Here is a 21,654-nt window from a genome sequence, read left to right as displayed (position 1 = left end):
CTTTTCTTTTCTTTTCTTTTCTTTTCTTTTCTTTTCTTTTCTTTTCTCCTTTTTCCTGTGTAAACTCTCCCTTCATATGCTAGAGGTGGATTTTTGGTGTCCTGGCTTGTGCTTGCTGCAACAAGGAGCTCAGTGAGATTTCCTCCGTGGTCTGTGTTGAGTGCTTTTTATTCCTTTTCAGCATTTAGGGGATTACTTTATCTTATATGTTTACAGAGAATGGTATATGTTGATGGAACTGGATGGAAGACTTTTTCATTACTGGCAAAGAGCATCTTGCATTCTGTGGCAGGTCATGAGTTGTGGTCTTCATAGCTGGCAGAACAGCCGTCAGTGTGTGCACGTATGTGTGTTCTGCAAACAGGACAGAGGGAGTGTGTTCACACATGCACTTCTGTAACCCTATAGTGCTGGGGCTGCTGGAAATAATTAGAGAATTGATTACTACATTCTAAAAGCAAGAGAAGTGATTTAATTTCCTTGCATCATTGCTAACTGACAAAATAGCTTTAATCCCAGTGATTAGCATTGCTTTTACAGGACAATTGTATCAGAGAACGCAATAGGCATGGCAGAGAAAAAAGAAACCCACAACTTTTAAAGGCTCTTCTTTTGATGCACTTCCAGGTTGTAAATAAAAACCACTTTTGTCAACTTTCCTGGAAAGTTCGTTACTGTTATAAGGCTATTAAGATACATTATTTTCTTATGACGAAAATACTGCTCCAAGCCATGTGGAGGTTATTTGGGACTAACTACATACACATCTTTTCAAACAGGGAGACCGAGTGAGTAATGGAGAGCGATCTGAAGCTTGCACTCTGCTGCTCTCCTCTATTTGAGTCAAAGTGAAGCTGCTGCCTCTCTTGTACCCACCGCCTGCTGCTTGGGCTGCATGAGCCTTAAGGAGGAACACGAAAGCTGGACTGCCTGGAGGTGGGAGCACCTTCCAGACTTGATTCAGATTAAGAAATAAACGATGACTTGGAAACAAAACATGGGGCTTATCATGACAGGAGTGAAAAGGTATAAAGACCTAAACTGTTTATTTGTAGGAGAACATAATGGTCCTTGTCATCGACGTGATGTTGAAAGGAATGACTTCCATCTAGAGGATGCAGGAAAAACAGGAGATAAATTTCAGTAGCAGTAACAGCTTAATGGCAAAAGATTGAAAAAGAGGAGGAATATGGAAATTAGACAGCGATGACGTTCTAAGAATTTAAATGTGGCATTTGGCAGCAGTGGCATTGTTCATGTAAAAACAAACAAAGCTAAACAACAACAAATGTATTATCCTTTTAAAATAGACTTTATTTAATAACAATAAAAATAAAGAAATCCTAATGTTCAGAAACTAATAGCAAACGTTCTTAGAAAAAATACAAAAAAATACATTCTTACGTTCTGATTTTTTTCAACATACAAAGAATCTAAAACAGTGGTGGTGGTCTGCAATTTATGGTGCTCACATCTTACTTTAAGGCAATGAAATGATCACTGACACGGATTCATCTGTACAAGGTAAAAGTCTGGCCTACATACAAAGTGTAAAAAGAGCAAAACTGATTCATAGGTTAACAGTTATGTTAATTTTCCCTTCAAACAAATCTTTAAACATTATTAAAGTGACCCAGTCTTGAGAAAAAAAAAGTTACAAATACTACTATGTTGGCAGCTGCTCCCACCCCCTGAAGCACTTCATTCCTATGCCTCGGCAGAGCTCGCTGTGTACGGGCAGTGCATGTTTCAGCAGTTGGAGGTAGAGGCTATGTATGTCGCACAGCTTTAGAGGTTTGGGCACTCTGTGCTGGGAGTAACACTGCACATGGCAAAATGAAGTGAGTTCCTGATATAATGCTTTCTGAATGTTATGGCTACGTTAGCAAGTAGCGTGGCACTTGGGAAGCAAAACACAGAGCAAAAAGCTGACACTGACATCAGTTGAAGCTGATGCCCACCTAGTACTCAGGGCTACTTTTCAGACTAGCTCTGGTTTTAGAGCTGTGGACTAAAATGCCTGCCAGAGATTGTGATATGCATATCTAAGACCTGCCTTCTGGTTTGGTTTAAGACAGAAGGAATCCAGATCATGAGCTCCAAGACCAGATGTGAACCACCACCCAGAAAGTGGGGACAAGTGGAAGACGAGTTTCAAAGCTCACTCCTGAGCTGAACAAAATGGTAACGTAGAAACCCATCCAAGGCTCTCTAGGTCACAGCACTGAGCCTGCTGGAGTGAAAGAAGTGTTTGGACTATGCTGTCAGAAATATGGTCTGATTTTGGGTGGTGGCCAGGGGTTGGATTTGATGATCCTTGAGAGTCCCTTCCAACTCAGGATATTCTGTCATTCTGTAATTCTAGGTGGTTAGGACTTTATTACAAGAGGAGCCCAAGCAGCCATAGGTATACATACTTTCCTGGTGTAGCATGCTTTTTTTTTTTTTTTTTTTTTTCCAATAATTATTTTAAAGGCTGGAATATAAACTCTCAGTGATGTTGAGGACCAACACCCCTTCAGGAAATGCGTGATGTAAGAAGCGGCAATTGAGAGAGGCCTCAGGGACAAGAAAGGACCAGAAAACCAGGCACTCCTGAAAATCAGTCTTAAACTTTGCCACTGTTCAGTATGACCCCAGGCAAGGCACTTAATTCTTTTGTCTCCCTGTCTCTTTAGCTGTCAAAGCAGGCAATCAAAGTTTCCTTATGATCAAACAATTATCTGAAATGGCCCATTTCACGACATTTTATTTTTTATTACTTTTTTTCCTTTATCACAGGATACCTCCTTGTTTGTCCTTGCCCTCCAACACTGCACCTGAGAGGGTGTTTAAGGCACTTTGAAACTGCAATCCCCGATGGGGAGGTGAAAATGGCATCTCTCAGCTGAACACTACTGTTGAAATGCCAGCCCAAAGCCAAAATCAGAAGCTCCAAGCTTGCACAGAGCTGACTGGCCTTTCTAAACAAACTCATATAGCACAGGAAAACCCTGAGTATTTCATTATACTGCCCAGTGACAGGACAAGAGGCAAGAGGCACCTGCTGAGAAATACAATTCGAATGTAAGAAAAACCTGTTTCACTGTGAGGGTGCCTGAGCCCTGGCACAGGCTGCCCAGAGAGGCTGTGGGGTCTCCTCCTTGGGGATCTTCAAAAGCCACCTGGACGTGGCCCTGGGCAGCCTGCTCTGGGTGTCCCTGCTTGGGCAGGGGCTGGGGCAGGTGGGATCCTGAGGGCCTGCCAGCCTCAGCTGTTCTGGGGTTCTGGGAAAAGGTCAAGCCAGTATTGGTGTTATACATTTTGATAATAAATTCTGTCTTGTTTAGAAGCTTCTGAGTGTATGCCTATCCATCTGCCAAATTTATATTTGATTCCTTGTAAATTTAAAGACCTTTTATGGTTCTAACTGGAAACAAAAAGAGATGGCAAGAGTAGAATTTCCTATTGGAAGAAGCACTGGTTCTATCACTGCTCTGGTACACAGTCACTTTTAATTATGGTCCATCTTATTGTTGTATCCTGTGTCTTTTTCATCTTCAGGTGTCTTCAGGTGATGTATACAAGTTTTCTGGGCATTATAGTAAGCAAGCTCCAGTTCTTCAATGCCAGAAATGTGTTCTCTGGAACCTCTGAGTTTCTGTCTTCCAACTTTCAACCTTATCCCAATTTTTGAACCAAACTTTCCTCTCATGTTCCTTCCTCCCATGCAATCATTCTGCATAGTCAAGCTGAGTGAAAGCTTGCATATCACAGCTGCTGAAAGAACTCCCCTCATGTGCTGCCTCTTCTGGTTTAAATGTTGCCATTTCAAAGGATAGGCTTGAGGTACAGAGTAGTATTTTGAAGTTTTTATACAAAATTCAAATGTTTGATTCCTTCTGATTATTAGCAGGATAAAATATATCTTAACACTGCTACTTAGTTTCTGCAAACAAACTTCTTTATATTGAAAAAGCCATACAAACAATCTTCCTAACAATTGTACATATGAAATACATTTAAGAGTATAAAATTACAAACCCAACAGTAATCATCTTGTTTAGGGAGTGCCTTTTTAACAAGATTTTGGCTTTCAGAATTTGTAGGAATTGGTCCACTAGAACCATTAAAAGAGAAAGCAAGTTAATAAACTGGAACATCACTGCTGCAGACACAAAGTGGAGCCCTACATACATGCTTACCCTGTAATTCCCTAACTCCCAGGTTACAACTGGAGGCAAAACAGCCAAGCAGATCTGCAGCCTAATTTGAAGATGACTGATAGCTCCAACAAATTCATCCACACTTGTAACATCTTCCCAGTTGTTTAAAGTTTCATAATACGGTTAAGGCATATTAAATTGCTTATTCCGATCTTCAGTTTCAATAGATTCGTGGTCTAGTCCAAATTCAATTTATCATGCAGTGTTGTACCACAACAGGTCCAGCTGCACATTCTTCCTATGTCGAAATCTATCAGGGAAAAGAATGGTGCCTCTGGTGTGGGAGAAATGCAAAATACAGCCCTCAGCAAATATTGATTTAGTACGTGAAAAGAATTTTAACACTCATTACTGTTACAGGTGGGAGACCTTCAAGGCTGTGTTCATTCAGAACAGAATGGCCAAGTGAGCTAATGAAAGTACATTGACCAGGGAAAGATAAAATGTCTGAGTTTTCCTCTTGCTCCGAGTGCTGTAAAGTCAGTTTGTATGCATTGATTGCAAAGGCAGTTCTCCTGTTTGCACAGAGATTGATGAACAGGATGGGCTTACAGTCCTGCTGCTCCTTGTGATCCAAACCCATGATTAATTGAAATATCTTGTTATCCATTTAAGTCTCAGTATGTACATCTAATTCAGTGTAGCACACAACAGTGCTTAGTACGTCAATTGCAACAGCTTAACAACATGATTTTGTGTTGTCGTTTCCTTCTCTTGCCTTCATGTTTTGGCTTTTCTATTTAATTTTATAGTTAGGGTCTCCATCATCAAGTAATCAAAACTCCTTCAGAGGAAGTGGTGGTGTTCGTAAAACAAATTATTCTTGTTCATAAGGTTTTATTCAAGTTGAACAACTGATTTAATAGCCTATGCCTAAATAAAGTGGGAAGCACTGTATGTATTTAAGAACTAATCTGCATTGTCTTAAGACGATAAATATTTTTTAACCTTCACATGTTAAAAAATACATCCTACTGAAGCTGTTTTAAAAAATTGGTAGCTGTAAACCAAGTCTCAATGATTGCTTTTGCCAAAGGGAAACAGATAAGGAGCAGGTGACAGTTGGAAGAAACAACGTTTAGTAAAGGGAATTAATCCAAAGTGTTTGATTAACTATTGGTAATATCTGGACAGGTGTTAGCTGGCTAAATACTGTTACTCCATATAAAAAAAGTTTTTTTTTTTATTCAGACTTAGGTCGGAAAGTGCTGTCTACTCCTTTGATAATTTTGTCAGCAATTTTCCCCATGGTTTTTTTCACAACTTTGAGATCGTTTTCATGCAAGAGTTTCTGTGTTAGATATTTCTCTCGTTTGACCTTGCTCTTGGTCTTCTGTGATACATCTGGGATTATGTAGGAAATAATAAACTTCACAAAGTATATGACATGCTAGGGAAGGTGAAGATGAAAAAAAAAGTCAGTTGGGTTGAACAGGATATTATTATTATGTTATTATTATTATTATTATTATTGTTATCATTATTATTAAAATGTGCCACTCTCTCTTACAGATTTAAACAGGCTTTGTACTAGTATCTACCACAGTGGAACAGTATCTTAAAAAGCAGAGATTAATAGCTTAATTGTCTGATAAAGAAGAATTTCTGATTTTCTAAATCTGACGTTACTAATAACTTTTCTGCTGGGCATCTTGGTGCACAATCCCTCCCTCTGCCTCCCCCAATTGTGGAAATATTGGTTACAGATTTTTCTGAAATTGTTTCAGGTTTGCCCAAATGCCTCTGGGGCTATCGACATTCCTCTGCTATGGGATCTCTGCTGTAGCAAGTTCATGTTTCTGGTGACTTCGGTAGTCCCTGGCTCAGGCCTTAAGTACATTTTATAATGAAAATACCTAGTATTGCTCTCCCTTGATCTTGGATGGACTTCTATGTTTTCTAAGCCCAGAGAGTTGCTGCACACGGGGGAGTGATTGCTTTTTTACCAAAGGCGCTCATCTAAAGACTCATCTCTTACATGACTGTCTTTACTCAGGTTAGTGTGTGTTAGTGCACATGTAGTATGGACATGTATTTATGAGGCTGTGCACAAACCTCCACTAAGATCATTTATAAGTATTTTTGGTGCAACTGTCCCTTCTATTTCTGATGCTAGAAATCACTTTACAGTTCTTGAGAAAAGAAACTGTGAGCATGTGGGACAATCCTCAGCAGATGTCATGATTTCAGAGACACTTCTTTTTCTAATGGTGCTACACCTAGTTTACATCTCCCAGGCTCTTGCCCATGCCAGCACATGTTGCACACCAAAAGCTCTGGTAGCTGTGCCTGGACAGAATGTCTTTGAAGGATTTTCTGCATGGAGGGAAGAGGATGCTCACAATAACTGATGCTTGAAACCCCACACGCTTACCTCCATGACAATGATAAAAGCCAGCTTGGCTGCAATGACGTGCCAGTAGTATATGTTATGCTCATACTGATGCTGGTGACCAGGAGGGTAGCGGAAATCGCGGTATCTGAAGGCAATGCAGGAAAGTCAGGGGCTAGTCTCAGGAATCTCTGTAGTAAGGCACTGTGGCCAGAGGATGGAGCAAGACATGTCCCTGCTTAGTGCATCCTGGAACAGTCTGCTGAACAGAGCTACAGAAATGGGTAAACTTCTTCTCTGCAGAATAAGCTGCATTTGGCTGAATTTTTTTTTTTTTTTCACTGTATTGAGAATTCCTTAAATTGCTTTTAAAACCTTTTTTCCCCTTTTATGAGACTGTATCAGTTATGAGGAAAATGAAAATGAAGAAAGTATTTTTTGAGTTTCTGAGCAGGACAGATTTATAGGTGAATAACTCCACTCAGTTTTGCCATTCAAAGTATGCTGACTTTCATGGTGTTTTAACATTTCTTAGTAGATATTTTAAACTGAGTTATATTAGTTAGATATTAAAAAAAAAAAAAAAAAAAAAAAAAAAATAATTTACCCTTGTCATTTGAAAAGAAAAAAAGGTTATTTGACACTTGCCTGCATGTCGTTTGGTTCCCAAACCAAGGGGAAGATGGCTTGCTTGCATTCCTGAAGTCTGATATATTAAAGACAGAGAGCGTGTTGTTTATATACCCTTTCATAGTGTGGCTGTTGTGACTCCCATAAGGAGGGACTGAGAAGGACCAGTAATAAACCAGACGAGGAATCATGTCAGATGTGAAAGCAATTATCATGGCCTGCATTTCAGAAAGAGGAGACAAAAAAGCAGAGTGGCATGTAAGTAACAAGCCATAATATATGGCAAAGCCTAAATAAGCTTTGCCATATATTTAGTATCTAAAAAATTACATTACAAGCTAAAAAAAAAGAAAATATGTGCATTTCCAGTCAGTGGTTCCCTCTGTAAGGGAGCAAGTAGACACTCACAGGCATAAAACAATCTCCTTCTGCAGTGTGCACTCTGTATAGTTTTTAAATTACGCTGGCTCTGCTGGATGCCTCAGAAAAGTTGTACTGTGATACACGTTTATCCTCATCAGCATGCGGGGGAGGTCAGCAACCAAACTCACCTTACACTGCTCTAAGGTAACCTCCAGTAAATGTGCTTGCTGCCAGAGCTGCTTGTGAGATGCTCCAAGAAATCCTGCCTGGTGAAACTTATGTAAACCACAGCGGAGTCCTTCAGCACCACAAAATTAAATTTCCTCAGAAAGCCTGAGGACTGAGTAAAAGAGTGAACTAAATTGCATATATAGCTGATCCATCTCTGACCCTAGAAACATCCCACACTTTTCGAGGTGACAGCCAGTCCAAATTTGTCTTGGCAGTTGTTGCCTCGTAAGTTTCAGTGTCAGTACATGTGGAAACTGCTCTTGGTGCCAAGATCATTTTTTTTAGTAGCAGCTGCACAGTGCTGTTTTACATATGACGTGACCATTTGTTTTTATCTTGCTCCCAAGAGAGTCCCTGTCCTACTCAGTCTGCTCGGCACAAACCGGGTAGGAAATGGGATCTGTGGGTTTGTTGTGGGAAGCCTTTTCTAAACTCAGGAAGTTCCCAAAACATCCTATTCTGGATGGCAGGTTAACTATCTTTAATCCAACAACCTCCTCCGCTATTACAAGTTGAAAAGGCTTCCCTGTGAGGAAGACTTTCCACTGGCAAGACCAGCAGCTGAGCATGAAGCTGCTGAGCCAAGCCAGTATGAGAGGCGCCTGCCATGCCCAGTGCCTAGGGCTAGTGATGTTTGCATGCCGTGGCTGGGGGAGCAGACTTCGGTCCTATGGCAGGGGCAAAAATACCTGACAGTGTGAATGGTGAGAATCAGTGCGGGGTGGGGAGAGGGTAAAGGGTGAAAATACCTGCAGACAGATCTCCCACCGTTCCTCAGACAGCGCTCTGGTGGCAGTGCTAGCCGGAGCTGCTGCCACCCCTCCTGCCTCTGCCCCTAGCAGGTCACTCACGCCCTGTGTTTGGGCAGCTGTGAAGTGTGGCACAGGCTGGCCAGGGACCCCAGATGGATCCACCCAGTGATCTGCTTCACCATGCATTTGTGCCAGCACCAGGAGACAGCAGCAAGGGGAAAAGAAGAAATAGGGCAAGGAGTTGGATGGGGTGCAGGACCTGCCTCACCTCCCACAGCCCCACTGCCAAATGCTCAGGGCTCTCCTAGTGCCTTACCTTTCCAGCTGGCTCGCTGTGAGGCACCTGCCAAGCAAAACTGCAGTTAAGGCAAAAGTTGCAGAAACAAGGCTTAAGCATGAGACTATGGTCCAAAATCTCCCTTTGTTCTACAGAATATTGTTGCAATTTAGTTCAGTTAAGAGAATGTTAATTTGGCTGATGAGGAAGAAGAGAGAGGCATCCTAAAAGTGTTTCATTTCTCAAGGATCAGTACTTAAAGATTTTTTTGTACCGTGTTCTAACTTGAATCAAATGTAGGTGGCATACACTTTTAAAAAAACTGTTTTTAAGCAATACATGCCAGTGTGCAATGAAGCGAAAATTATGTGTTGTTTATATTTACATGCAGTGTAGGTGGTTTTGGCTGACAAAAAATATATATTACTGTGTCTTGCATTTTCAGGAAGAAGACCTCACACCTAAATTACATTGTTTTTAACTGAAGTATATGCACAGAAAGTTTTAGTTAAATATAATTTCTTGTTGTTCATTATCCCATAAGATTTACATCCAGTCATACCATAAAAGAACTAAAAGCAACTGAACAATAAGGCAAAAACCATCATTTTTTGTTTGTACTGAATGGGTTTGATGTAGCTTCTATGTATCATTCAACAAGATTCTGGAACACAGTATTTGTACAAATTAATGTTTTCTCTTACTGATTTTTTTTTTTTTCAAGGCCCCAGGTCTCTCATCACCATAAATCTGAGCCCTGCCTCATTCTCTTCCCTCTCCCAGAATGATCTCCAGATGTGTTGCAGAGTGCTACATGGACAGAAATACGAAAGCTAATCCTACGGCATCCTCTCAAAGGAAAAGCTTTTTTCCTCCTGAATTATGGGCTGCATTTTAGAGTATTGTACTGGAGAAGTACAAACAAATAGCACATTCTCTACTTCCCAAGCTATATCATGCGCAGTTTTCCATTTATACCATAACTAATTAAAATCAGTCTACAAATCAAGAACAGATGCTTTGATATCATGCAATAGCAAGTCCAGTGCCTGAGTGGTGAGTCTCAAAACAGACAGTTTTGTGCAAAAGTTTCTTGCAAGCTACTCACAGGTGTTACAAAGGCGATGCATGAAGGAGAGGATGATACATTACCCAAGTGTAATAATCTGTGACAGTCACATAGAAAAGAAACAGTACTAAGAAAAAATGGGGATGGCAAAGAGATGGCACAGGCAAGACTGATGGCCTGCACTACATCCCGGATGTCAAACAAGAAAAAAAAAAACATGCTTAAAGGAAAAAAACTGTGTCTAGTATTTGCTGGGCTCTAGAATATGGCTTTATAGCCCACACTTTGCTCGAAAGAAATACTGATCTCTTTGAGCTCCTTACAGCACCTGTAACAGGGACTTCTGAGCACGCCACCTCTGGTGCTGTGCCCCTTGCATGCTACTAACCTGCCTGGTGTGAGTGGCAGAGGCAGTACACCCCTACTAAGATTAACTGCATCTGACACTTGAGATCTCCAAACAGGGTTACGAAAAGAAGCATGCATACTGTTAGCAGCCACATACACAGTGCGACTGAGTGCCAGGCAAGGAGGATGGAGAGCAAAACCGAGCTGTAAATGCACTTCTGCATATCAAGGACTTTGAGTTTTCAGATATGTCTCTCGAGGGCTGTAGCACATAAGGATGAATTTGGAGTGAAAAAGTTGCAAAGCTCCAATTAGCCTCAGACGGGCTGTTAATGGGTAGTGACAGGCACCTGGAAGTATTGTTGGGCCACTTTTCTGCAGAAGCTGCACAGGGGCTTGTGTACATTCCTAACAGAAGCCTACACACCTGAGCCACCATGAGCTCACCAAGGCAACTTTAACTCTACCGTGAATATCATAAGGACTATGACTAAGGTACATATTACAATGTTTTAGAATAATTTTAAGATGTATACCCAACTTTTTATTTCATAGTAGTATTACAAGCCCCAGGAGGATTGATGAAGAAAGACAGTTGGCTTATCCAATAGCATAATGTATTTGCTTTTCTTCTAGAGCACCAGAGACTTATTTTGTCTTTTATTTTACAAGTTTTGTAGCAGCGTAGTTCAAAAGAGGACATTAATGCACCAGTAATTTTGCCTCTACATTGCTACAACTATGCTTCATCTAGGAATTTACACAATCTCCCTAATTTGCCAGGAAAGCTGTCATTTACCTTTTTTTTTTTTTTTTTTTTTTTTTTAAACACAAACACTAAAACAAAAGAGCCCAAAAGTCTCTCTGGTATAACCTGCCATTTCTATCAATCTGAACCTGTGTTACCAAAGTTGCACCATTTTTATTTTCAGTTTTAACATCATATTTACTGGTATGCCTTGGATGTTTCACATGCCTACACAACAGCTGGATTTATGTTTGATTTGCCTCAGTAGATCTGTGTAAAACTGCTGGAGCATATACTGTGGTTTGTTGTCTGTCTCCCAGAATCTCCTGTAAATTTTCCATCCTCATGTAAATCCTCCGTTTTCCCTTCCTTTGTTTTTTGCTTCCAATACTTTCTATCTAGAGATAGAATTCTGGAAAGGAATTATAGCCATTTTGGGCGAATACCTCCTCTTTTACTTGAAATGAATCCCCTGACTATGGCAGAGTGTTCATTTCCATCTCCCTCTTACCCAAATTTCTCAAAAGAGGCAGAGACCCCAAGGCAGATTAGGCAGAGGTGAACTCCATCTTCAGACTTTACTGGTTTCTCCAGAAACTCCTAGTGAGCACAATAAGGTGCTGTAACTGCAAGGAGAAGGTCCTGGAGGAAGTGGCCATCTCTGAATGTGTCAGAATGAATTCTTAATCTCAGTGGCAAGAGTAGAAAATGGTGGTCTTTTTGGAAAAGTCTGCTAACTGAGGACAATTACTGGCAAAGGAAAAGAGTGGTCACTGCTCTTTTGAGGGTAACAGTGGAAATTTAGGGCAACAGTGGAAATTTAGGGCATCAGTGGAAATTTAGAAACATAATACATATTATCTACTGTTTAATAATAATTAAACAACTCAACGTGTTAAAATAATATTGTGGATCACAATAATATAATATAATATTGTGGATCACGTTAATCAGGCTGCTCACAATGCAGCTTCCTGTACAAGATCGTGTTGAATTAGCAATATGGGAACTTTGAAATGTCTGAATTTCATTGTTAATAGCATATTCATGAGGAAAAAAAGTTTTCTAAATATTTTAAAGAAATACTTATCAAAATTAATTTTAACTGAAAATGAAAAATGGATTCATTTGCAAATTCTCAGAAAATTCATTCCCATCTCAAAAAGTAAGTGCTGCAATTTTTAGCATATGTCATATTTTTAAATACATCAAGAAGAAGCTGAATTGCAGCTTTATGTGCAAAATTTCTCAAAGCCAAACTCAACTACGAAGGCATGACCATAAGAATTGTAACAGCTGGAAACAACAATCAGTCATAACTTAGCTAAACTCCAACATTTTGTTTTTCAAAATTAATGCATTCAGTTGTAGACACTCCAAAAATACCTATTCTGTGTTGTAATTTTAGGAAAGTTGTGCATCTTCATACGCTATATTTCTCTCTCTATATACATATATATATAATGAATATTCTAGCAACTCTAAATACTTCTTTTATTTAGGCCTGATGTTTTATAGTAGCTATATTTCCAAAACATCTGAAAAATAACTAAAAGCCTAATTCACTGGAGTTAGAGTCTTAAGGGACTGAGGCTTGTAGTCCATTTGGGATCATTTGTGTGTTTCACCTGTAGCCACGTTGGCATGACACGCATGGATACATGTGGCATTTCCCCATCTGGATGTAACACTTGCAGTGAAAGTGTTTTACCTTTGGTAACTGCTGGCCCAGTACTTACGTTGGTCACCACGGCCAGAATGGCTATGCCTTGCATGATGGGCTGCCACGCGCCGATGTCTTGTGCCTTCTGTGGCACCATGCGTCTGAACTGGGTCGTCAGCTTCCACGCATCCAGCCGGATTTCCAGCATGTTGTTAAAAAGAGCCAGAAGGGGAGCCAGGGGGAACGATGCCACAAACAGGGTGACAAAGCCAAACTGTATGACTGTCAAATTGAGAGGTCACAAACACGGACGCTTTCATTTACAGGATATAAACATATATGAGCATATATACTTCATTTACTCAAACTGTGAGAAAGAGTAGCAGAGCTTCTAGCAAATCTTATGTTCAGCCAACGTGTGCATGAGAATATATGAGCACAACAGTACTGGAAAACCTGCTAGGTGGAGGGGACAGGAAAATGTTAAAACTCACAACACATCAAGAGTAATTGTTAGGGGAATTTAAACAGCCATTACTTTCCCATGTCTTCATCATGTAGACTTGGAACTCTAGTGACTAGGTGCTCGGTGCCTTGTTGCACAGCCTGTGCTAACAAATGATGTTATGGGTGTCTGGGTGCTGTGACAAGTGTGCTGCAATTCTGTTGCAGGACGGATGGTGGCAAACAAACCGGAGTACTTCCAGTTACCAAGAAACAAGCAACATGTAAGTGACTGCAGACCCAGCAGGCCAATACAGGAATCTGCTGCTATGATGTTAGAAGGCAGCAGTGTTCTGGCTTCTGGACATGTTTCTTGGAGAATGGGGCAAAGGAGCAGCAGTACACCTCTTTATACAATCACTTGATCTGTTTCTTAGCTATAAGTCGAATTGAGCCATAGCTGCTTAATAAAAAGCTTGCAAACTACAGTGACAAATCAAAACTTGCTCTCTAAAAACTTCATATCTTCTTTGTCTTTAAATGTATTAAACATTGCTTCTATGAAAATTTTCTTCAGATCATATTTGTAACCAACACGAATAAGAAAATTGGAACTGAGTACTTACCCATTTCGAGATACTCATAAAACAATCCAAGTTTTCCAATGGGCTGCAGGTGGTAGTCGTGTTCCCAGCGTGGAACAATCTTTTCTGATCTAGCATCTGCACAATATCTTCCAATTAGATTCTTAAACCAACTGTCATTCAGGGGGAAAAAGGCCACTAACATTAGTAAAATAGCCTACAAAGTTCAGTAAATGCAAAAAAAAAAAAAAGAGAAAAATAGAAAAAAAAAAAGGCTTTTGTGCTGTTTTAGCTTTGAACAGTGAAATTCAGATATTCCTTCTTGAATTACTGAAAACTTCCTTCAAACATGAGTATAATTTTCTGTTGTCTTATCCTGAATGAAGTTATATGTAACCACAATGTAAAAGTGTGACAAATCAGAAATTTAGTGGTTTTTAATTTTGTTGTACAGGTGAATGACCACATAGAATTCAGGGTAGCAGAAAATGAAGTTAAATGTAGACCTCTGGTTAGACTTGATCCACCTCACTGTCTGCTCATCCCATACATCAACAGTTTGTCTGTGAGGATCTTATGGGTGACAGTGTCAAAGGCCACTCCTGATGACTTTTTTGTGCCTGGATTAGCTGCTCTGTCACTTTCCCTGGGATTGATATTTGTGTCTGAAAGGCTTACATACAAATTTAAGAAAACTGGTGAACTGCATGTAGGCATTCTCAGTAATCAATAGACTACATTCAAAAAAATATAAGCATATACGGAGCATTTGGGTATGGAGGAACCGTAACTCAGCAAAGCACCCTAGTCTCAACCCGACACAGTATTTAGGATATGCTTTGAAGTCCCTTTGCTCTGCAGTAAAAGGGCTTGGAAGAACTGCAACTGGAGGGAATATGATGTTGTGGTCTGGTGTTTATGGCATTCAGGAGGGCATAAGCAAACTGGGAGTTCCTGGCTCCTAGTGATATAAATAGTTACTGATCAGCATAAAATAGCTTGCTCCCAACAAGTCATGGGAGCTGGAACAGAGCCCTGGATACTATCTTCATCTAGAGAAGATCTTTGCATCTTTACATCTTGTTTACATTAAACATGATCTTCCAAAAATCTGAGACTCTAAAAGAGAATATTTACAGACTATGAAATTCAAACCTAACTATAAAACTAAACGAGTTAAATTAGTAAAGTATGCATAATTTTTAAATGTATAACCAGTCATTCCATTCAATATTAAGCAACCATACTTAGTTCAATATTTTCAGCACTTCTGTTACCTCAGTTTTAGGTATCCAGCCTGAAACACATTAAGTCTGATCTGCAGAGGAGGGAAGCACTTCTGATAAGAACTAAAATCAGTCAAAATGACAGAGACAGGAGCTCAAAACTACCAGAGCGAAAATATCCAAACTGTCTAAAAAGGCCCCAAAAGACTAGTCTTGTTCTTTTAGAATACAATATGCTCCCTTCAAATTTAGTGGCCAAATGCCTGAACATGTCAAGTAAAAGCAGCATCTTTCAAATATTAAAGAGCAGATTCCTTAATAGTTTGAACTTACGGAAGAAGCACTTCTTGAATGTTGTTCCAGATTGCTTTACCTCCTACTATGATGGCAAGCTGAGTTGTGAGTTCAAGGAGACATCCACCTGGATCACACTAAAAGTTGGGAGAGACATGAAAGAAAACTGAAGTTAAACTTTTCAAGCATTTAAAATAATGAATTCCTGTTTTATTATGATAACATATCTTTAAGATACAGGAAGACTGTTTAGGCAAACCTTTCCAGTAATTAATACAAAAGCCAGTTCCAGGACTAATATGATCACATGTGATAGGTTGACAGGACACTACTGAAAGCATGAAATACCAAGTGAAGTAATGTAGCTTTGTACTGCACTGTCATCAGGTGAGGATCAAAGCCAGAATGCATCTACTGATGTTCCTGCATCTACGCCTGTTCCTCTGCATACTGATTTACACCTAGTTGGACCAGCGGAAAATGAGCTTCTCTGGGTACAAATAATATGTTTCTAAGCCCAGCTGGTCTTGCATAATTTTCATTTATACTAAGGAGGCAAGTGGCTTGGGAAGCAGTCACTTCTTGAACCCTCATGTTAAATACATACTACCATGTTATACAACCCAAAGTACAGAAGAATACCTGGACTAATGGCTCTTGTTTTTAAAAGCAAGCAATATGATATATTCTTACCTCTTCATTGCGATACTTTCCTAGCCAATAGACAGGATTTCCAGGGTGACCTACAAATTTGCCCTTAAAGAAAGCTATGTAGAAGCATGAAGAATAGTAGTTGACAAACTGGAACAAGAACATCTTTGTGGTCAGACTGTTTTCATAATCGGTCTGTGTCCTTGGAAGCTCTGCAATTAAAAAAAAAAAAATATATATATATATATATTTTTTTTTTAAAAAAAAACAACCTACAAGTTACTTACAAGCTGCTTTGGACCCTCAGCTGGAAAAGTATGTGTGTGCCTTGTATTCCTTAATATAACTGAGATCATTACGAATTAGATTATACATAACCCCTATGTATACTGTACCTGTTATGCTAATTCTAAAACTACATGGGTTTTAAAAAGGAAAGAATTTGTTCCCCAACGATAAATAAAAAGAGCAAGCAAACATTCTGATAACTCAGGAAAAGACTCTTCCAAATCCAACACACTTGGGAAAGATGCAAATGTAACACTTTGAACTGATGAAACAGTATTAAATGAAACTATATTAAAACACCACACTACTTCACACATCTGAAGTAAATAGCTACTTTAATGCTGATGGCCTGGATATAAAGAATAATAATATTTGTTACTGTTTATCTGTTTAATAACAAGGGAATAGTATCTAGCTTTGGAACAGTGACCCTATTTCATTTATTTACACGAAAATAGCTATTCTCCTCATAAACAAAAGCTAATGTAATCGAATGTGCTATGCGTTACTGATCTGTTTTCATAAAGCTTGGTTATTATAGTAATTTTCTTTGCTTTGTCTGTTTTACAAGCATCTTTCATCTTTCATGCTGGCTATACAAGGATTTCTCAGGCAAAGAGCAGAATATCATATTCCTTTGATACTGAGAAAATCTGTATTTGAAAAATTCTGTATGGCATTGTATGATTTGGTGGGAAAATTCTGAAATATGTGGTAGAGGTATTCATTCACTGGCATTCTTCCTTTAGATATAAATGTTCTTTTTGCTTGTTGTTTTAGCCAAAGTTTCAATCTGAGGCATAGAAGAGACATACCGAAGTCAGTAATCAGGATTGCTACTTTTTCATAGATGATGTTGAGAACCATAATGACTACAAAGCTGATGAGTGAAGCAGTTACTGAGGTGGCTGTCTGTGGTGTCAGGTACTTGTGGATTGCCTGTGTGCCATTAATGTGCCGTGACAATGTGGCAGAAAACACCAGGAAAACAGAGAGCCTGTAGACAATGATTCCAATAACCGAAGCAATAATCAAAAGAATCTGCGAAGAGAATGTAAGAAATATGTTAATGTTGAACCACTGGCTTTGGGGAAAAGTTAGTTTGAAACACATTTTACAATGGGCAAAAGAAAGTGATTGTGTGCTTTTTATTTCATCACACAAGATGAGTGCAAGAGGAGGTTCAAATAAAATAGAAGGCAATAAATCTACAATCCATAAAGAAACATTTTTTCATATAGCACAGTCAATCTGCAGGAACAAAAAGAGATGGTCTGTTTTATGACTAATAACAAGCCTTGTTGCCATGCGAGCTAAGATAATGAGATGCGTAATCAAATCTAATGCCTTGAGGCATGTGATGGCTCCAGGAGTTAGGAAGAAATTTCCCTCTCTTGTCACTGGGCAATTGTCAGGATGGCAAATATGCTAGCAGGTCTGCACTGACCATGGAGGGGGCTGTAGCTGCTCTTACACTTGAGAATATTGCAGACTACAGGCCCATCAAAGAAACAGGCACATTTTAAGCCAAGAGAAGTGATCTGCAAGAGTTGTAATCTTGTTCCAGGCACCCCACATTACTTGCTATCTCTTTCTACTTCTCTTTCTTGCTAGTTCTCTAGTTATTATTCAGATTAAGATCCTAGTAGCTGGGAATCTTTTATTTACTATCCTTGCTGCAAAATGCTATCAATTTGCCTACTTCCACACTCCCAGCACATAATAAGAGAATACAGTAACACAATGACAAAACTAGATCAAATCTCTTCCTTTCAGCCTGAAGTCCTGAAGTTTATTTAAACCCAACAGCAAGCCAGTCTTCTTTTCTTTGTGTTTCAGCTGTGTTAACTGAAGCTCCCCCAGGCTGCCAGCCACCACTGTCTTGGTGCTGTCCTGCCTCATGTTTTCTAGGATGAGTTCTTTCCCAGCTGCTACTTGTGCTACAGGTGAGGAGAACATGCAGCATGCTAAAACACCAAGCTTTTCAAGGCAACCTCTCTGGATATGCTCACCATGTTATCTATTGTTTCATGGGTGACTGGATTTCTTTCAAGTTTTAGTTTTAATTAAAGCAGCACCCCTGGAAGATTAACGAGATCCCAGCTTTGCTCTTCTAAGTGAAACAAAAAACCTGAAAGAGGTTCAGTGCTGTGAGACACAATACTGAACCAAATGGCTGGAGCAAGTAGGATGGACACCGGCAGGGAAGACAACATTTAAAAAACCCACTTGCCACTACTCCCCCCACAAAAGTAAAGACAGTTATCTTAAAGTAATGAGGGAAAAAAACAATGGACCACATTCACAAACTACAGCTGTGGGATATTTTGATACATATTTTCTATTGACTGTATGCTAATGGTGACTACAACTAGCTTGTCCATGTGGGTCCATAATTTATGGTCTTTTTTTTATGCATCAGATGGAAATCCAACTGATCCTATTCTTTTGATACCTATTGTTCAGGTTAAGAGGATCTTTTTTTTTTTTAGACATTTACTGAAGAAGTGAATTCATGAGGTGAAAGAATAAAAGGAGAACTTTACCCAGAAGAAGACTGCACTTGCACAGAAAGTCATACGTATGCACTTCCCACAGGCAGTGTATGGCACGTGTTCTTCTTGCTGTAAAAGATTCAGAAACAGATCAAAGATACACCCGATCTTTTCTTCGTATCTTCTTTTTTACTCTAATTAGCCCTTTGTGATACTGAGGTTAGAAAAAAAAAAAAAAAAGAAAAGAAAAGATATCTCTGCCTTTTTTTCCTTTCCTGCTTTGTTATCCTGGGAACTCACATTTATTCATGATTTCAAAAGTCTTACCTGATTACAGGTGTCTCTTTTTACTGTCCATTCTAAGATAAAAATGACATCCATAGAGGCTGTGTTTGCTCAGCTCGTACTGACTTTAGCTATGCCTGGCTGCATAGTCCTTTTGAATGGACCCATCCTTCTTGGCTGGCCATGGTATCCACACCACTGGCTTTCAAACTTCACGGGCTGAAATTAGCATGCACTAAAATTTTGGTTCTCGATCTTTATATTTCTCAAAGGGAAAATGTCTACTTCAATGTGGCAGTATGAAAAATCATTGAGTCTCTGTAGGACCTCTGAAGAGCAAAACCATTATCTTTTAGCATATTCATCACTCTTTGAACTGTCTGAAAGGAACTTTCTAACTAAGATTTTGTATATTAAAAGTGGCATAGGTTTATAAGCTTTTAAATAGAATCTTTTTTTTTTTTTTTTTTTTTTTTTCTTGGTAGTACGAGATATAAAAAGAAGAGCTGTATTGGATAGTTTCAACTATGTCAGTTAATTCTGAAACTTTTCAAGTGCTCTCTAATAAACATTAGTGTAATGTGGATGGAATGTAAAAGCAATGCAAATGATCTGATAAATATCAGAGTAATATATTGATAGAAAATAATAAAAAGTGAAGCTGAGCTGGAGTGAGCTACAGAAGCTAAAGCTACTCAAAATGTGTAATAAATGGAGATCTAAACTAAGATCCTCGTATATATGAATCCTACTTCATTGAATTGAGGATTACCCTTGTCCTCGTGAGTTTGCTGTTATTAATTGTAATTGCATCCACATGCACTTGGCAACAATACCTATTTATACATGTTTCAAACAGAAACATCTTTGGTTAAAAAAAGAAAGTATTGTCTTTATACATAATGTAACATCCTTTGATCCATTTCACCCTTTTTTCCTGATGTATTCTTAGTTAAAGATAGCAAGTGCTCTGTGATCTTAGCCTCTTGCAGCAGCACAGAATCTTTGATTTGGGCATTTAATAAGGTAGACTTAGACTCCTAAGCTAGGTACAATGCCTATTTCTGTTCATTAATGACACAGGAGCCTCACTAGCTTGTCCAACAAGCACCTACAAGGTGCCTACAGTTAAGTACTAATTCCATTCCACACATCTGGAATTTATAAGCTCACTATTCTCACACCAGCTTATCAGCTCTCCATGAAGCACTTTATATGGCTCCAGTCAGATTCATCATTTTCATAGCACACTCTCAACACATGCCTATTGCAGTAGCTGTGACTGGTTACAAAATATTCCTCACCTGTGTGATTTCATTCATTACCACATGAGTGCATTGAGCTTCATATTCTGGGCGAACTTGTTCTTCTTGTTCTAAATACTCAACCGTGTCCCATTCATACTCCAGTTCAGCCTGTCTTCGCTTCCAAAACTCCAAAAACAAAGTAACTGTCCAGAAGACAAACAAAGAGAGCAATATCATGCTCGTGATCACTGGACACTGAACCTCTGGGCTATAACACATGGCTCAGATTTCCATACAATTTTCCACAGACGTGGATTAAAACCGTAATTGACTATTGTGATGGTGCCAAGTACCTGTGGTGGAGAAAATAATTGGATCTGCTTCTTTATGGAACTATTGCTTTGAATTTTTAGGTACTCTAATAAGAGAAACCTGGGATAAGGGCTGTTGCAAGCACATGCTAAAGAATTCACATACATTTATTTGCTTTCTGCCTGAAGCTAAAATATAAACACTTTGGATTTCATATTACTGACTGTTTTTGAAAAAGTTTATCATGGGATACATAAGAAAGCAAACTGTTTGGATAGATGAAGAGAAAATGCTGGAGAGTGCTGGATTTCTCATAAAGAAGACCTCAGTATACCAAAAATTGCCACAGGTAAAAGCTTGTGTTTGTTCAATCTGCAATTTTTGTGCGGACAAATGGTCAGCTCACAGACTACATGAATCAATGATGCTAGCTCAGGCAAAACTGCTTAAACACAACTTTCTTCCTCTGCTGGTATGAATCTGAGGCAGCTGCAGATCTTTTTGCATGGCATGGAGCTTTGAAACCCTCTGCGCTGGGGCAGGAGTTTCCCTGGACTGTGCTCCTGGGGCTGGAAGCACTAAGAGGATCGGGTACACAGATGGGGCTGGAAGCACTAAGGGGATCAGGTACACAGGTGCCTAAGTGGTGCTTGAAAGACTTCAGTCCAGCCATACTCATTATCTCAGCCTGAGATGTGATGCAGACAGGTCTGGCAGTAGTGGCAATGACAGACCCGTCTGAGAAGGCTGGAGGCTCAGGACATGGGTGCCAGGGCAATGCTCCCCAGAGCAAGGGGATGCATTACTACTGACAACAGCACATCCTCAGATTTAATGGTTCTGCAGCACTGCCTCCAGGAGGAGTGAGCATCCCTTCACCACTTCTCCCATTCCTCCCATTATCTGGGAGTAATTAACCCCTATTTTTTATTATTATTTCTTTTTCTGTTAGTTTGGCACCTCATCCTGAATGCTGAAACATCGACGGCATGCAGTTACAAGTCCAAACGCTAAAGGTCAATTCCAAAATCAGGTGTGGTGAATAAACCCCAGACTAAAGCATTTAAAAATCAGTAACCTCCGTGGGCTGAGCTGTGAGATGACCTTGCCATCTGCATACAGGCCAAACCTCAGGAAATCCTCCCACCCTGAATACTCAGGAGCCTCTTTCACAAGGATTTCTCTGCTACTTCATGCTTACAAGCACAAA

General features: G+C 39.5%; 1 protein-coding gene and 1 long non-coding RNA gene across 5 annotated transcripts in view; one reads left to right on the top strand and one right to left on the bottom strand.

The window, feature by feature from the left end:
• Nucleotides 1-3,050, top strand: part of LOC118169777 — a 4,508-nt gene extending 1,458 nt beyond the window's left edge. Inside the window, exon 2 of the long non-coding RNA XR_004752275.1 lies at nt 780-3,050. This is a non-coding gene — a long non-coding RNA (uncharacterized LOC118169777). The remainder of the gene's footprint in view (nt 1-779) is intronic.
• ANO6 (anoctamin 6) overlaps nt 1-21,654 on the bottom strand; it is a 77,074-nt gene that overhangs the window by 2,585 nt on the left and 52,835 nt on the right. For 2 of the 4 annotated variants that reach the window (XM_035331346.1, XM_035331370.1), the window contains 10 exons: nt 20,190-20,335; nt 18,652-18,729; nt 16,921-17,146; nt 15,860-16,029; nt 15,206-15,303; nt 13,689-13,819; nt 12,695-12,900; nt 7,186-7,385; nt 6,580-6,685; nt 3,526-5,595 (listed from right to left, as the gene is read on the bottom strand). In XM_035331346.1, coding sequence (XP_035187237.1) covers nt 5,389-5,595; nt 6,580-6,685; nt 7,186-7,385; nt 12,695-12,900; nt 13,689-13,819; nt 15,206-15,303; nt 15,860-16,029; nt 16,921-17,146; nt 18,652-18,729; nt 20,190-20,335 — 1,568 coding nt within the window. In that variant the 3' untranslated portion in view covers nt 3,526-5,388. Of the gene's footprint in view, nt 1-145; nt 355-3,525; nt 5,596-6,579; nt 6,686-7,185; nt 7,386-12,694; nt 12,901-13,688; nt 13,820-15,205; nt 15,304-15,859; nt 16,030-16,920; nt 17,147-18,651; nt 18,730-20,189; nt 20,336-21,654 lie in introns of those variants that run through there. The other 2 variants (XM_035331356.1, XM_035331366.1) reach the window with 2 other exon arrangements.

This window comes from Oxyura jamaicensis, chromosome 1, assembly GCF_011077185.1.
Source record: "Oxyura jamaicensis isolate SHBP4307 breed ruddy duck chromosome 1, BPBGC_Ojam_1.0, whole genome shotgun sequence".
Classification (NCBI taxonomy): Eukaryota; Metazoa; Chordata; class Aves; order Anseriformes; family Anatidae; genus Oxyura; species Oxyura jamaicensis.
The sequence above is the reverse complement of the archived record's forward strand: the minus strand, read 5'-3'. Positions and strand labels throughout refer to the sequence as shown.